Below are 15,860 nucleotides of genomic sequence, written 5' to 3' on the forward strand. Positions count from 1 at the left end.
AGTGTCTACCTAGAGTTACCTCAGATATCACAGAATTACCTTAAAGTTACCTTCAAAATGACATTGTCTACCTAGAGTTACCTCAGATATCACAGAATTACCTTAAAGTTACCTTTAAAATGACATTGTCTACCTAGAGTTACCTCAGATATCACAGAATTACCTTAGAGTTACCTTCAAAATGACAGTGTCTACCTAGAGTTACCTCAGATATCACAGAATTACCTCAGAGTTACCTTCAAAATGACATTGTCTACACAGAGTTACCCCAGATATCACAGAATTACCTCAGAGTTACCTTCAAAATCACATTGTCTACCAAGAGTTACCTCAAATATCACAGAACTACTTTGGGGTTACCCTCAAATCACACTGGTTACCTCAGATAAGACAGAAATATTCTCAAAAGTTACCTGAGTTACAACGGAATTACCTTGGAATGATGGGAATGCACACAAAACGACATTGGTTACCTAAAGTTACCTTAAATACCACAATTACCTCAGTTACCTTCAAAATAAAATCAGTTACCTAGAGTTACCTCAGATAGCACAGAATTGCTTAAAAGTTACCCTTAAAATCACATTGGTTACCTTAGATAGAACAGAATTACTCTCAAAATCTCATTAGTTACACAGAGCTACCTCAGATACCACGGAATTACCTCTGCTACCGTAGAGAGCCATGTTTTACCACTGAGTTTCATCAGAGTGACCAAAATTACCTTATAGTTGCCTTAGAATGACCTTAGAAATACATGGAATATCTCACCTCTACCTCCAAATTACCTGAGGTATCCCAGTTACATTTGAATCACACCAATCTAAATGAGTCAAGTTACCCCAAATTAGTTGCCCTAGAATGATGTCAGAATGACCAGAATCATATTTTTATTTGTCAGAGTGAGTTATTACTGAAATGACCTCAGGTTTACTCCAGATTACCCTCAGTTATCCCAGAATGACCTTAGCGTTACCCATGCTCCATTAGAATGACCCAATTTACCTCATATTTTCCGCTAAATTACCTGAGCTACGCCAAATTACATATTATCCGCCACATCAAAATGAACGTAAATATCGCAAAAATAATGTTATCACAGCATAAATTACGGCAGTTATAATGTCAGATTAACACAGCTATATCCAAAAGACCTCAGATTTACCTTAAAAATTCAGCTAAATATTTGTGTAGCTTTTATTACATAATTAAATGTTATTATTATTATTATTTTTAATATTATTATTATTATTATTGTTTTTTACTTCAGGTAGAATGGTGTTATAAAATTAAAAGTTACCTGCTGTCCCACTGCACATCTCCTGGCAGTGTGTGTGTGTTCCCGGCAAGAAATCGAACTCGCTCAAAAAACGATGCTGGTGGGTGTGGCCTAAAAGAGGCGGGGCTCTGCTGGATGATATCACGAGGGTCAGGTGAACCCTGACAGAGTGGAGAGTTAACACACACCTGCTGACCACAACAATCCGGGTCTGTACAGTCCACTAAGCCATCTGGAACACACACACACACACACACACGCACACACACACACTCAAATTCAAATTTAAATTCAAATTTTTATTTGTCACATACACTGGTATGCAGTGAAATGCTTACACGACTGTTTGTGACCTAAAAAGTAGAAAGTAGAAATATGTAAAAATACGTGAAAATGTAAAAGAATAAATTGTATAAATAAAGTAAATAAAGTATATAAAATGTGTGGTGTGTGTGAGGCGCAAACAGCAGCAGTGCGGGTGGTCATGGAGTGTGAAATGAAATGACTGTATTGTCCATCTTTAAAGTGCAGAACGCACTCGTCCATGTACTTGTACGTTATGAAGTGTTTGTATGAAAATATGTATTTGTATGACTGTACATTTTAACAGCAAAGTGTGTATGTGTGTGTGTGTGTGTGTGTGTGTGTGTGTGTGTGTTCTAATTGTTTTGGTCCAATAAAGAAGATCTCTGTTTACATCCTAGTTTAAGAAATGCACAACACATAACATAACATAATTCTGTGTGTGTGTGTGTGTGTGTGTGTGTGTGTGCGCGCGCATTTGTGTGGTGTGTGTTTTTTCTCTGCAATCTAATAAAAGAAAGTCCTTCACGCCATTTTTCTCCCCCAGATGATGTAATGAATGCCTGTCATTTGCTGACCACGCCCCCTCCTCATTAACCCCACCTCTTCATTTACCTCCGTCATTATCGCTGCTATCACCACACTGCGTCTCCATGACGACGTTACAGCCATCTCCGCTCCAGCCGGGTTGGCATATACATCTCCAGCCAAACTGGCCGAGGACGCACCGGCCGTTACTGTTACACAGACCGGGACACACACCTGAGCGAGGAAGAGAGGAAGAGAGATGAGACAGGTGCAAATGTGTGAGTATGTGGGTGTGTGCTTTTTATTTAATGCCTACTTCTAAAAGGTCACATGACCTACCTTTATCCAGCAAATCCTGGTAATGAGCTAGGGAGAGAGAGAGAGAGAGAGAGAGAGTGGGAAAGGATAAGAGTGAGTGCATTATGTATGTAGATGCAGACACACACACACACACACACACACACACGAACACACATGAACACATGCACACACACAACAATATTCTGAAGTGAAAATGGCCTTTTGTGTGTGTGTGTGTGTGTGTGTGAGAGTTAGCATGAAGTTGATTTCTTTTTTTTTGCAGTCTCGCAGCCTTGAGCAACTGTTACCTCCTGATCGCTCTGAGAAAAAGAGAGAGGAAGAGAGAGAGAGAGAATGAAAGAAAGAAAGAAGAGTCTTACATACACACACTCACAAACACATGCACACATGCACACACACACACACACACACATGTATGCCTACCGATGGTACAGTGTTCTCCCTCCCAGCCGGCGTGACACACACACTGCCCGTCCCTGCACTCCCCATGCTCCTCGCAGATTGGATGACAGGCCTGCTTGTCACAGGATGGTCCCACCCACCCCTCTTCACACTGGCACCGCCCACTGACACACATGCCATGGACGCTACACGGCACAGGACACACCTCTGCAAGGACACGAAGAAAAAGAGAGAGATGTTAATAAAAAAAAAAAATTAAACGGGAGAAAAGAGGAATATGAGGTAGAAAAAGAAAGAAAGACAGTCCACTAAAAATGAATGAAAGTGAAATTATAAAAGAATTGAAGGAAAATGAGTGGGAGAAACAAAATAGAATAAAAAGGAGAATAAAGACAAAAAAACTAAATAAATAAGAAAAGAAGTGATAAAGAATTAAAGAAAGAGCTACACAAAGATATAACACACTTCCCTTGTGTCTAATGCTTATGAATAAAACATGCAGTAAAAGTTCATTACACACTGCTGTGCATGCATGTGTGTGTGTGCGTGTGTGTGTGTTTAAGAGAAGTCAGTTTCAATAATCAGTTAATGATGCTGAAATGGTCTGGAACATTAAGAAAAGCTATTAAACATGACTGACACACTCGTCCGTCACACTCCTCCCCTCCTCTCACCCGTTCATCTCACTTTTTATTCTCTCTCTCTCTCTCTCTTCTCTTTCATTTCTCCTCTTATTCTTCTGCTCTGGGATCTACTGAAGGATAAATCACCTGCTTTAAGGGTTTTCAGTCGAGCTCTCATTAGCAGGTCGAGAGAAACGGCGTATCCTCCACCGAACCCCAAATTATGATTTTTTGTTCTTTTTCTTCTCTGTGAGCTGATTAAAGATCCAAACCTCAAACCTCAAAGTGCCCTTAAAGGTTTTTCTTCCAAAAGAACCCTGATAAACAAAACTAAACTGTAAAAGGTTTTCTTTGTCAGTGTCGAAATCACTGCTGGATAAAATGAAACGCGCACGTTTCAAAGCTACACTTAGCATGATTCTAAGCTGCTAAACTGTAGGCGCACTAATACTTATTAGCATCGATACCTTTGTAGATTTAGTGCAAAGATAACTAAGTTCATTAAATGAAATGCTACAAAAAATAACCTTAGCCATGTAAGTTTGGACAAAATAGTTTCATACAGGAAGTTCAGTTTAATATTACCGTACACCTGTAATATTCGCTCAAAAAACTTTAGTGAAGAAACTATATTCCATGAACTTCAAAAAACCTAAGCAAGCAAAATAACTTTGAGTCTAGCCAAACCTATCTATAATTTTTTTAAATAAGCGTACAAAAAAACAAATACAGTATGAGATTATTATGCTTATTTCAAGTCAATGTTAATAAAATTGTTAAGCAAAAATGTTTTTTTCTTTTGGCATATAAGTTTGCTTTTTTCAAGAAATGAATTCTTAAAACATTATTTGCTAATAGAACAAGTTTTTTTTTTGCTTAAAATGTTAGTACAGTTTAATTAGAAATAAACCTTACAATCTTATTATAAAAAAGAGCCGATAAAATTAACTACATTTACGATATTGTTACTTGCTAAGATATAATTTTTGCAGTGTTGAATTAAAAATAGAAAAAGTTCTTTTAAAAATTTTACTGCAAATTTTGATCCTGTAACATTAGGTCATGAACTATAGACCAGACTTTTTAGGCCAAAAGTCCAGAAACAATATTCTAGGAAATTTTATTCAATAACCATAAAACAAATTTTTCAAGTTCTCTAAACCAGCAACTTCAACACAGTAGTTTTAACCCCGGCCCTGTGATCCAGTGCCAAAGCCCAGGAACTTACATTTACTAACCTTAAAAAAACATTAGTACAATTTTGGTTTAGCTGTTTCATTTAAAAAAACTGTAAACTAGGTATTTTTTATTAAAAGACGTTAGTTTAGGAAAATTAGTCCAGGAACCAATAACCCAGTATAAACATTTTTTTTTCAATGTTTTTTTCTTTCATTTCTTATTTCAATTCTTGAATATTCCATTTACAATTCACATTAATGTTCCATTAAAAAATGAATATTGTATACATTTAATTTTGCATCCCATTTTTAAGTTTATTTAAAAATTATTGTTCAGGTTTTCCTTTTTATATTACTATTCTTTCCCTTTTATCTTAAGCAACATTGTTGCTACAGAACCATGCCAATGATTCCCACGGCAAACTTTAAATTTATAGTGAAAGAGAACCGCAATAATTTAAATATTTGCATACTTGTGAAGTTAACGGGTTTAAGAAGATTTATTAATAGGCTTGTGGCAGCCGGCAGCATAACTGGTGCCTCCAGCTTGTTCGGGCAACCAGTTGTGGCGCAGTAACACACCATGTGCCTGATAAAATCTTTATCATATTTAATCACAATATTAGAATTTTAAAACCTATATAACATGCTGATGTGGTCCCACTCAATCATGGCCTATCTTTCCTTCTTCCTCTTCTCTCTGGTTATCTTTCGCTTTATTGTCCTGATGTAAAATCAATCATATATATTTATATAATGAGGCAACACTTTCCACCAGGCTTGTATTCATAAATCACTGCGTTTGCGCTCCGGCAGTTAGGATGATTTATGAATTCAGGCTTGGCGGAAAGTCTCCCGTTTTCTGGAAGCCGTCTCTCTCAGTTTCCCTCCTCGTCTCATTCCTCGTCTCTCTGAATATCATTCTTCATCGATACATACCGCGTTACACGTGATCGCGGGTCGATACACACCTCATCATATCTAATCACTGATCAATGACATCCGCAGCATCGTCTTACAACGAAATCAATCCAACAAACCTGTTTTAAGGAGGAAAGTGAAGTTTTTAAGTCAATAGTAATTGCGTCAGCACATTTTACTCGCATAAAGATCGTTTGCAGAAACTTGGAAGCAGAAAAGAAATTTTTTAAAAATTCTTCCAGTTTTCCTTCTTTACTTGCCAGCTTTTGTTTTTCTTTTTTCAACTTTATCTCTTAATCTTTTAGTTACCTTTGACCAGAAACTTAAGCCTAACTATTACAGCCCAGGAACTTAAGCCTAGTTTCCATAGTCCAGCAACTTAAACCTAGTTTTCATTGTCAGGAACTTAAGCCTAGCTTTCATAATCCAGGAACTTAACCATAGCTTTCATAGTCCAGGAACTTAAGCCTAGATTTCATAGTCCAGGAACTTAAGCCTAGCTTTTATACAGTAATCCAGGAACTTAAGCCTAGCTTTCATTGTCCAGGAACTTAAGCCTAGATTTTATAGTCCAGGAACTTAAGCCTAGCTTTCATACAGTAATCCAGGAACTTAAGCCTAGCTTTCATTGTCCAGGAACTTAAGCCTAGCTTTCATTGTCAGGAATTTAGGCCTAGCTTTCATTGTCAGGAATTTAGGCCTAGACTTCATAGTCCAGGAACTTAAGCCCAACTTTCATAGTCTGGGAACTTAAGCCTAGACTTCATAGTCGGGGAACTTAAGCCTTGCTTTCATGGGCACTTTGGATTATAAATATTATTGTGTAAATGTATTTGTAACCTTGCTAGCAAAATACAACCAAAGAAATTTAACTCAACATCTTTCAACGAAAAACTTAAACCTTTTCCTAAGGTCAGGCTCCGCACTTAAACCTTTTCCTAAGGTCCGGCTCCGCACTTAAACCTTTTCCTAAGGTCAGGCTCCGCACTTAAACCTTTTCCTAAGGTTAGGCTCCACACTTAAACCTTTTCCTCAGATTTTGGCTCCAACCTTGTTTTTCCAGACTAAAGTTCTCGAATGTTAGCCCCTCGACACACTCTCGCCATAAAGCTTTTCCCAAAGTGAGGCTCAACCACCCAGGAATGACCAAAGTATGACCAAAGTGTGTGTGTGTCTGTGTGTGTGTGTGTGTCTAACCTGTAGAGCAGTCGGTTCCAGTCCAGCCCTGCTCACACTCACACACCCCTGTTTCCGGATGGTACGCCCCGTGTCTCGAGCACTGCTCCTTACAGGCCGGGAGAGGATTCTCACACATCTCTCCGCCCCATCCGGCAGAACACACACACTCCCCACGGACACACACACCTCGTCCTGAACATGTGGGGTCGATGCAGTCCACTGCAACACACACACACACACACACACACACACACACACACACACAGTTACAGTTCATTTAATTCACTCTAGGCAGATCTACCAAAATGTGTGCACGCTAGAGGATAAAGAAATAAAGCGAGTGTGTGTTTGTGTGTGTTGCTCATACACACCTTCCTCACAGTTGTTGCCTTTAAAGGCTGGTGCACACACACACACTCCTTCGACACACTCTCCATTGTTGGAGCAGGTGGGATCGATACACTGGCCGTCCTCCACTTCACACTCTGCTCCCTTCCAGCCGGCGTGACACACACACACACCCTTATCGTATTCGCCGTTTCCACTACACAACACCGGGCATGAGTCTGAAACACACACACACACACACACACACACACACAGGTTTTGATGGAGTGTATAGAGCACCGTCAGGTTTGTGTAACATTTGTGTTATGTTACTTGTTGTGTTGTACCAATGTTTATTATGCATTGTTATGTGTGTGTGTGAGTGTGTGTGTGTGTGTGTGTGTGTACCTTTCGAACAGTCTGGTCCGAGGAAACCGGTGAAGCAGTGACAGTGACCGGAAACACACTCTCCATTCCCGTTACAGTTTGTTGAACAACCATCACTCATTTCTGAACACACACACACACACACACACACACATACACACACACACACACACACACGCACACACACACACTAGATTACCAAGTATACCATTTACCATTTAGGAAAAGTTTTGCTCAAAAAAAAAAAACTTCTTAAATGTGGCAAAAAGCCTTATTGATTTTGTTGTGGGTGTGTAAGTGTGTGTGTGTGTATAAGAGTGTGTTATACTGGAGTGTGTGCTATAGAGAAGTGTGTGTAGGTCAGCTTTTCCCGTTGCACATCACTGAAGCATTGCTTTCTATTACAAAAATAGACGAAAAAAGAAGTTTTTGCTGTGGTGGTTTGTGACCCGTGATATCTGTGTGTGTATGTGTGTGTGTGTGTGTGTGTGCATGTGTGTGTGAATGAAAAAATGAGACACAGCAATGAAAAACTGCGTAGGTGAACGAGTCTGAGTTTAAAGCACGAAGGAAGTTTGTGTTTATGTGTTGAGGCTGTAAAGTACATTAAGAAAATGAAAAATAAAAACCATCAGCAATGTGAGTTCCATTGCACTAAACCCCCATGGTGAGGTGTGTCAGAACGAACACACACACACACACACACACACACACATAGAGTGACGTGGCTGTGTAAACGTGTGTGTATATGCACACAACGTGTGTGTGTGTGTTAAGCGGAAAAGGTTTTTTACTTGCTCCGATTCTGAAATAACAAACTGCAATTGCAATAATTAGCTTATAATTACTTATAACGCTCAAATCATAAACGCTCGATGTCAGTTATGAGAGCATATTAAAGCCGTCGCAATGAATCTCATTTCCATTCAGAGAAATCGTTACTGCACAAATCAAAGAAGCAAAAACATAAATAAATTCATGACAACAATTAAATGAAATTATTCAGACCATAGACATGGAGACAGGGGGAAAAGGAGACAAATAGAGAAGAAGAAACATAAAAAGACAGACGGGAATATTGATGGAAAAATCAAGCATCAGGAAGAGAAAGAAAAAAAGGGATAGATGTGGGAGTTTACAGAAAGCAATACAGGTACAGAAAGACTAGATTACGAAAGAGAGAGAGAGAGAGACAGGAAAAGAGAGAGATGAGCATTAAGCCAGAGAGAAAACGAGACATCTACAGAGAGACAGAAAGGAAGAAAGAAGACTGTTATAGAGAAAGACAGGTAGAAAAATGAGACAGGACTTGAAGAAGATGGGTATAGAGGTTGACAGTAATGAGACATGTACATAGAGAGATGGGGATAAAGAGACTTATATACAGACAGAGAGAGAGAGAGAGAGAGAGAGAGAAACAGGGATGAAGGCAGAGAGGTATGAAGATAGACAAGCAGGGAAAAAAGACAGGTATAGAAAGAGACAGAAAACAAGACAAAGATAAGTATCGAAAAAAAGAGACTGGTGTAAAAGGAGACAGGGAACGAAAAAGATGGGTGTGAAAAGAGAGACAGAGCGACTGATTTAGACAGACAGACATCCCAAATGAGACAGGTATAAAAAAAAGAAAGGACATGAAAGATACTGATGTAAAGGCAGATAGATAAAAGTCAGACATGTTAAAATGTCAACACAGGGAGACAACGAGAGAGAGAGGGAGAGAGACATATAACAAGTTATAAAGATGATAGGCAAATGATGAAGCAGGCAGAGGAAGACCAGTATAGTGAAAGGTGGGTATGAAGAAAGACATGCAGATGAGAGAGAGAAAAAGACTGTACAAGAAGAGACAAGTATCAAGATGGACAGACAGACCATGAGACAGGCAGAAAGAGACTGGTATAAAGAGAGACATGTATGAAGATATAGAGTCAGGCAATGGGACTGGTACAGTACAGAGAGAAAGAGACAGGTATGAAGATAGACAGGCAGACGACGAGACTGCTTTAGAGAGAGACAGGTATGATGATGGACACGCAGGCAATGAGATACCTGCAGAGAGAGAGAGACATGCACTGAGTGAGAAAGGTACAGTATGAATATACAGGTGAAACTCAAAAAATTAGAATATTGTGCAAAAGTTAATTTATTTCAGTAATGCAACTTAAAAGATAAAACTAATACATGAGATAAACTCATTACATGCAAAGTCAGATATTTCGAGCCATGATTTGTCATAATTGAGATGTTTATGGCCTACAGCTCATGAAAACCCCAAATCCACTCAGAAAATTAGAATATTACATGCAATCAATAAAACAAGGATTGTACGTAGAACATATTAGACCTCAGAAAAGTATAAGTATGCATATGTACTCAGTACTTGGTATGAGCCCCTTTTGCAGCAATTACTGCCTCAAAGTGGCATTGAACCTTATGGAAGACCAGGATGCTTTAATAGTGGCCTTTAGATCTTTTGCATTGTTCGGTCTCATGTCTCTCTATTCATGATTCGGTCTCAGATTCTCTATGGGGTTCAGGTCAGCCGAGTTTGCTGACCAATCAAGCACAGTAATCCCACAGTCATCGAAACAGGTTTTGGTGCTTTTGGCAGTGTGGGCAGGTTCCAAGTCTGTAAAATGAAGTCAGCATCCCCATAAAGCTCGTCTGCGGAAGGAAGCATGAAGTGCTGCAAAATCTCCTGGTAGACAGCTGCGTTGACCCTGGACTTAATGAAGCACAGTGGACCAACACCAGCAGATGACATGGCTCCCCAAATCAACACAGACTGTGGAAACTTCACACTGGACTTCAAGCATCTTGCAGTGTGTGCCTCTTCATTCTTCCTCCAGACTCTGGGTCCTTTGTTTTTAAATGAGATGCAAAAGTTGCTCTCATCAGAAAGAGGACTTTGGACCACTGAGCAACAGACCAGTTTTTTTTTTTTTTCTTTAGCCTAGGTTAGACGCTTTTGTCGTTGTTTGTTGTTCAGGAGCAGCTTGACAAGGGGAATACGACATTTGAAGCCCATGTCCAGGATCCGTCTGTGTGTGGTGGCTCTTGATGCACTGACTCTAGTCTCAGTCCACTCCTTGTGAAAGTCTCCAACACTTTTAAATGGCCTTTTCCTGTCAGTCCTTACCAGGCTGCGGTCCTCCCTTCTGCTTGTGCACCTTTTCCTTCCACACTTTTCCCTTCCACATAACTTTCTATTAATGTGATTTGATACAGCCCTTTGGAAACATCCAACATTTTTGCAATCGCCTTTTGAGGCTTTTCCTCATTATGGAGGATGTCAGTGATGGTTTTCTGCACAACTGTCAGGTCAGCAGACTTTCCTATGATTGTGCTTCCTACTTAACCAGACTGAGAGGCCATTTAAAGGCACAGGAACCTTTTGCAGGTGTTATGGCTTAATTAGCTAATTAGAGTGGGACACTTTGAGCCTAGAATATTGAACCTTTTCACAATATTCTAATTTTCCGAGATCGTGGATTTGGGGTTTTCATGGGTTGTAAGCCATAATCATCTCTATTATGACTTGAACTATCTTGCATTACTGAAATAAATGAACTTTTGCATGATATTCTAATTTTTGACCACCACCGCTCCCGCCACCACAATTGCCGCCGGCAGTGAGTCGATTCAGGAAGCACGCAGCAATGAGACTGAAATAAGGCCAGAGGAAGTTAGGAATCCCCCGAACAGCCTGGACATCACTGTGAGTTTCCCTAAATTTTGCACAGCGTAACCTTGCGTGTCTGCATTGGTCTAATGGCCCTCCTACCAGAGCAACCACTCAATGTTGCCTCGTCTTGGGATTTCAACCCTCCGGACTCCTGTCATTTTTTTCCTTAACAGCTGTAGCTTCTGACAGGCCTCTCAGCTCCGGGATCAGCAGTGCAACACTAGAGCAATTTCATCCATGTATATTCGACAAGTTTTCAGGGGCAGAGTTTGACGGATTTCACAACTGAGCTTTGCACACTTGACATTGAGAGTCAGTGTAATGGAAAAGCATTGCTAATGACTTTATAATAGATTCACCAAGGGCATCGAGGAAGATCTATCTTATCAGGATCATGAAAAAACTCAATAGAGCGATTGATCTCCAGGACGATCCGGCTGGATCATTGACAGAGGCAGCGTATGGAGAGCTCAGAGCTGGGAAGCAGGCTCAATTCCACCTCTTTACACTGACCCGAGGCAATTGGTCAGGGCTGGTATACACAGAGTATATTGTGATGCGGAAGTCGAGTTGCCACTCTCTGATTGTCTTCCAGTAAATGGACTGTAAACTATACTCAAGTAACACAGAATTTAGAAACCTTTCTGTCAATCAGCTTCAGCAAACATTTTATTCTGGTTTGAGTGGCCAGGAGTGGTAGACCTGGAGATTTTACCGCTGGAAAGAGTATACCGCAGGAAAGGAAGTTGGTCCTAGACATTTACTAGAACGTAGTAAATGTAGATTATCAAACTGGTAGCTTTTTGGGAGGAAATTCTGGAACAACCCCAGAGATCATGAGCTCAGGGTCCTTGAAATAGGAGTGGTTTCTCCGGTAGTCTGTGTGCTTGTCGATGTGTGTGTGTGTGTGTGTGTATATGTGCATGTGTTCTTACCTACAGCTGTGCTCTGCACCTTCACCTGCTCCGGTTTTCTGCCGTCATTATAAACACCGATGTGCCACGTCCCTGCGTCCAGATACTCCATAAACACCGTCGCCATGGCAACGCTCCGTCCATCCTGCTGCTGCTGCTTCCCATCCAGCAGTTTCACGAAATCGAACTGCACACACACAAATAAACAAACAAATGCATACACACACACACACACACACACACACACACACACACACACGCACAAATTGTTACCTGTTTCCATCTGCATCCCACTTTCCATCTGTCTCTGTCGCTCTACCTTTATCTCTCCATGTCTCTGTTACTTTCTGTGTCTATCTGTCTTTACATTAATGTCTCACTCACACACACACACACACACACACACACACACACACACACACACACACACACACACACACACAGGGGACATTTACGTCCTTCACCAGTGGCTCCTATTTTCTTTCTTTCCAATTAATACGCAGGAGTGTGTGTTATGACAATCATTCTGCTTGAATTTCATTACTGACACTCTGACTCTGTGTGTGTGTGTGTGTGTGTGTGTGTGTGTGTGTTTTGAACCTCTTGGTCACCCACACACTCTCTGAGTGTTCGGTTACATAAACATATGTCTGAGCATATGGGTGGGTCACACTGCGTTCATTGAAATTCAACACACACACACACACACACCACATACACACACACACACACACACACACATAGATTCAGAGCCCACTTCATTAACAGGCACTAATTATCCGCTCCTCTTGCTTTTGCCTCCGCCTACATATGCAATCACACACACACACACAAACACACACACACACACACATATCCAGAAAAAGCAAAGCGCAACGAGGAGCTTAGAATTGAATTATGCACGTCTATAATTTTCTTAACGATGTGAATGGTTCATCTGGAAGATACCGCTGCTAACGAGCTTTAATTAACGAGTGGAACTCGTCCGCTGCCAAATCATTAGGAACACAGAACATTGCGCCAATTATCGGGATTAAAAAACGATACGGAGATGATGTAGGACTTTGAGCCAAACACCCAATTCTGGCTTCTGAACCAAGTGTGAGGGTGTGTGTGTGTGTGTGTGTCATATATGAGCAATTTAACATGTGTGTCTTTACGTGAGTGTGTTTTCTGTGTGTGTTTCCTCGAGTGTTAGTGTCATCTATGAGTATGTGTGTGTGAACTGTTTTTTTTTTTACTGTTTGTGTCCTTGTCTCTGTTTGCATATGTATGTCTTTATCTGAGGGTGTGTGGGGGTGTCCTTACGTAAGTGTTTGTTCTCACCTGTGTGTGTGTGTGTGTGTGTGTGTGTCCTTTACAAAGTAAGTGTGTGCCCTAACATAAGTGTGGTTCATTACCTTTGTGTGTGTGTATGTATATATATATACATATATATATATGGTGTGTATGTGTGTGAGAGGACATACCTGTGTGTGTGTGGGTGGTGTATTCCTCCGGCCATAAATGCCCAGCAGCGCAGTGTGTGTATGAGTGACGTTAAATCGAATGAACTCTGGATGCTGCAGAGCCATGCTGAACCTCCAGAAGCTGCTGGGTGGAATGACCTGGAGGAGACGACCTTTCACCTCAACCTCACCTACATCGTAGCCCCGCCCACGAGGCCAGACCTCCTTATCTGCAGAATAAGAAACATATGTAAATTAGAGCGAAGCCGTGCAGAAGGACGGAGAACGGTGACCTGGTGACATGATCCAGAATGACCTGGAGTACCCTTAAACGAGAAATAATGACCTGTAGTACACTTAGATGTCTGAAATCTAGAATTATTTTGAAAAGCCTTAAAAATGTCTAGGTAATAAAGGATGACCTAGAGTAACCTTAAACGACCTAGATGATCTAGAATGACCTAGAGTAACCTTACAAGGTCTAGGTGATCTAAAATATCCTGAGTTGTCCTGAATGATCTATGTGATCTAGAGTGATCGGGAGTGTCCTTAAATGATCTAGAATGGTACGCACATTTATCCTTTACAGACCCACAGTGGTGGGAGAAATCAGTCATGCTCTAAAGAATCCAGAAACGTCCAGAATAGTAAAAGCTGATCTAGAGTGATGATAGGAAGAGCAAAAGACGAGTAGAGTTTGTACAGTACAGGTGTGTCAGTGTTGGACACTGAAAACTGTCTAAAAAAAGGATGTTTAAAATGTAGGGCATGAGCAGGGTTCTCTCATAGGACCGTTTGTTCTTTCTTTAACTTGACGAACAGAACATGGTGATTATTCCTCTGTTTAATACGTTGTTAAAACAATCTGAGTGAAGCGGTTTCCTGCGGTAGGCCGCGGACGCTGCTCATTCCCTCCGAGCTGTCAGGTGGATTATTAACAGATTATGAGTCTGCAGGTAAGCGTGTCCTCTGAGCTCGCCGCGACGCCCCATTAAACATCAAACCCCACAGCTTATTGGTTATTACACTCCAGTCCACTGTACAGTGACAATATCCAAGTGTGAGACACAAACACAAACACTACGTGACACATTACAGAAAGCTGTGTATGAGAACCCGAGCCCTAATCGCAGCGATAAATCAAATAACGTCAAAAAACAAATACGCAGTACAAAACAGGGCGTAGAAATACCAACCCCGCACAAGGAGACTAACCCTGCGATATTAGCGGCTGGGGGAAAATCACACCTCCGGAGCCAAATAGGTCACGGTGGCGCTGACAGTGCTTCTGTGGTTTAGTGTTTTTCCTGCTTTAGCACACCTCATCAGTCAACACTGATGAGTTCGAGCAGAAAAAAAACGTGTAATTATGCAAATTTAGCCAGCCCTGCTTTAGCGCATCCTCTGATTTAGATTTAGCAATGTGCTCGCCTTGTCTGGGTGAAAGCTATTGATTTTTTTCTCCCTTTATGTATATGTGTGTGTGTGTGTGTGTGTGTGTGTGTGTGATGTGTGCATGTGTGTTAAAAACAACCCGCCACTGAAAGTTATTCTTACAGAGTCGCCAGAGGATGTAATTTCACAAGCGAGTCATTTGCATTTGGTCGCTCGTTTAAAGGCAGCATGGTCTTTCTTTCTCTCTCTCTCTCTCTCTCTCTCTCACTCTTTCTCTGCGAACACAGGCAGGATTTTTCCCCCACAGGCTATGTTAAAAACTTAATTTATTATATTACACTCGGCCAAGCTGGTGAAAGCGGTGCTGTGGATGGCTCAGAGATATGAATGTGTTTTCTTATTCCCTCTCTTGTTTCTCTGACGGAGGAACGAGACCAAGTCCTCCTAGAAAAGGCCACGCTGGTCACTTGCGCGAGTCAGGTTGAAGGCTAGCATTTTCTTTGTTTTTTTTCTTTTTTTTAATATATTTTTTTCAAGCATGTTTTGCTGAAATGAACCGTGCCATTTTAAAATGCCACCATTTGCAATGACGCCCCGAGCACGAACTCCGACAACAAAACTGTCAGATTTGAAGTTTTATAGAGTTTGATACGCGCTGTGTAAGAGAAAGAGAAAACGCATGCAGGTAATGCACAGCACATTAAGGTAGCCTCCACAGACTCAGCTATTTAAAAGGAGTTACTATGAATTAATTAGTACAGCTGCTGTACTATGGGGTAACGATATACATCAGGTGACCTCTAACCTTATGGACAGTGCTCAGAACTTTCCTCATATGGTGGCAGAAAACCAGTGAGTGAGCTAAGCTCAAATGTTCTAGAATGGCCTAGAATTATACTAAATAATTTATCATGGGATAGAAGGAAATAAGCCAGAATTCTCAGAAATGACTTAAAGTTTTTAAGTA

At 40.7% G+C, this 15,860-nt stretch overlaps 1 protein-coding gene across 4 annotated transcripts in view; it reads right to left on the reverse strand.

The window, feature by feature from the left end:
• tenm1 (teneurin transmembrane protein 1) overlaps nt 1-15,860 on the reverse strand; it is a 141,803-nt gene that overhangs the window by 23,670 nt on the left and 102,273 nt on the right. For all 4 annotated transcript variants that reach the window (XM_053485855.1, XM_053485853.1, XM_053485851.1 and 1 more), the window contains 9 exons: nt 13,520-13,728; nt 12,072-12,237; nt 7,470-7,571; nt 7,106-7,300; nt 6,753-6,953; nt 2,855-3,040; nt 2,450-2,476; nt 2,198-2,344; nt 1,301-1,511 (listed from right to left, as the gene is read on the reverse strand). In XM_053485855.1, the coding sequence (XP_053341830.1) occupies nt 1,301-1,511; nt 2,198-2,344; nt 2,450-2,476; nt 2,855-3,040; nt 6,753-6,953; nt 7,106-7,300; nt 7,470-7,571; nt 12,072-12,237; nt 13,520-13,728 (1,444 nt within the window). The remainder of the gene's footprint in view (nt 1-1,300; nt 1,512-2,197; nt 2,345-2,449; nt 2,477-2,854; nt 3,041-6,752; nt 6,954-7,105; nt 7,301-7,469; nt 7,572-12,071; nt 12,238-13,519; nt 13,729-15,860) is intronic.

Source organism: Clarias gariepinus, chromosome 24, assembly GCF_024256425.1.
Source record: "Clarias gariepinus isolate MV-2021 ecotype Netherlands chromosome 24, CGAR_prim_01v2, whole genome shotgun sequence".
NCBI classification, from domain to species: domain Eukaryota; kingdom Metazoa; phylum Chordata; class Actinopteri; order Siluriformes; family Clariidae; genus Clarias; species Clarias gariepinus.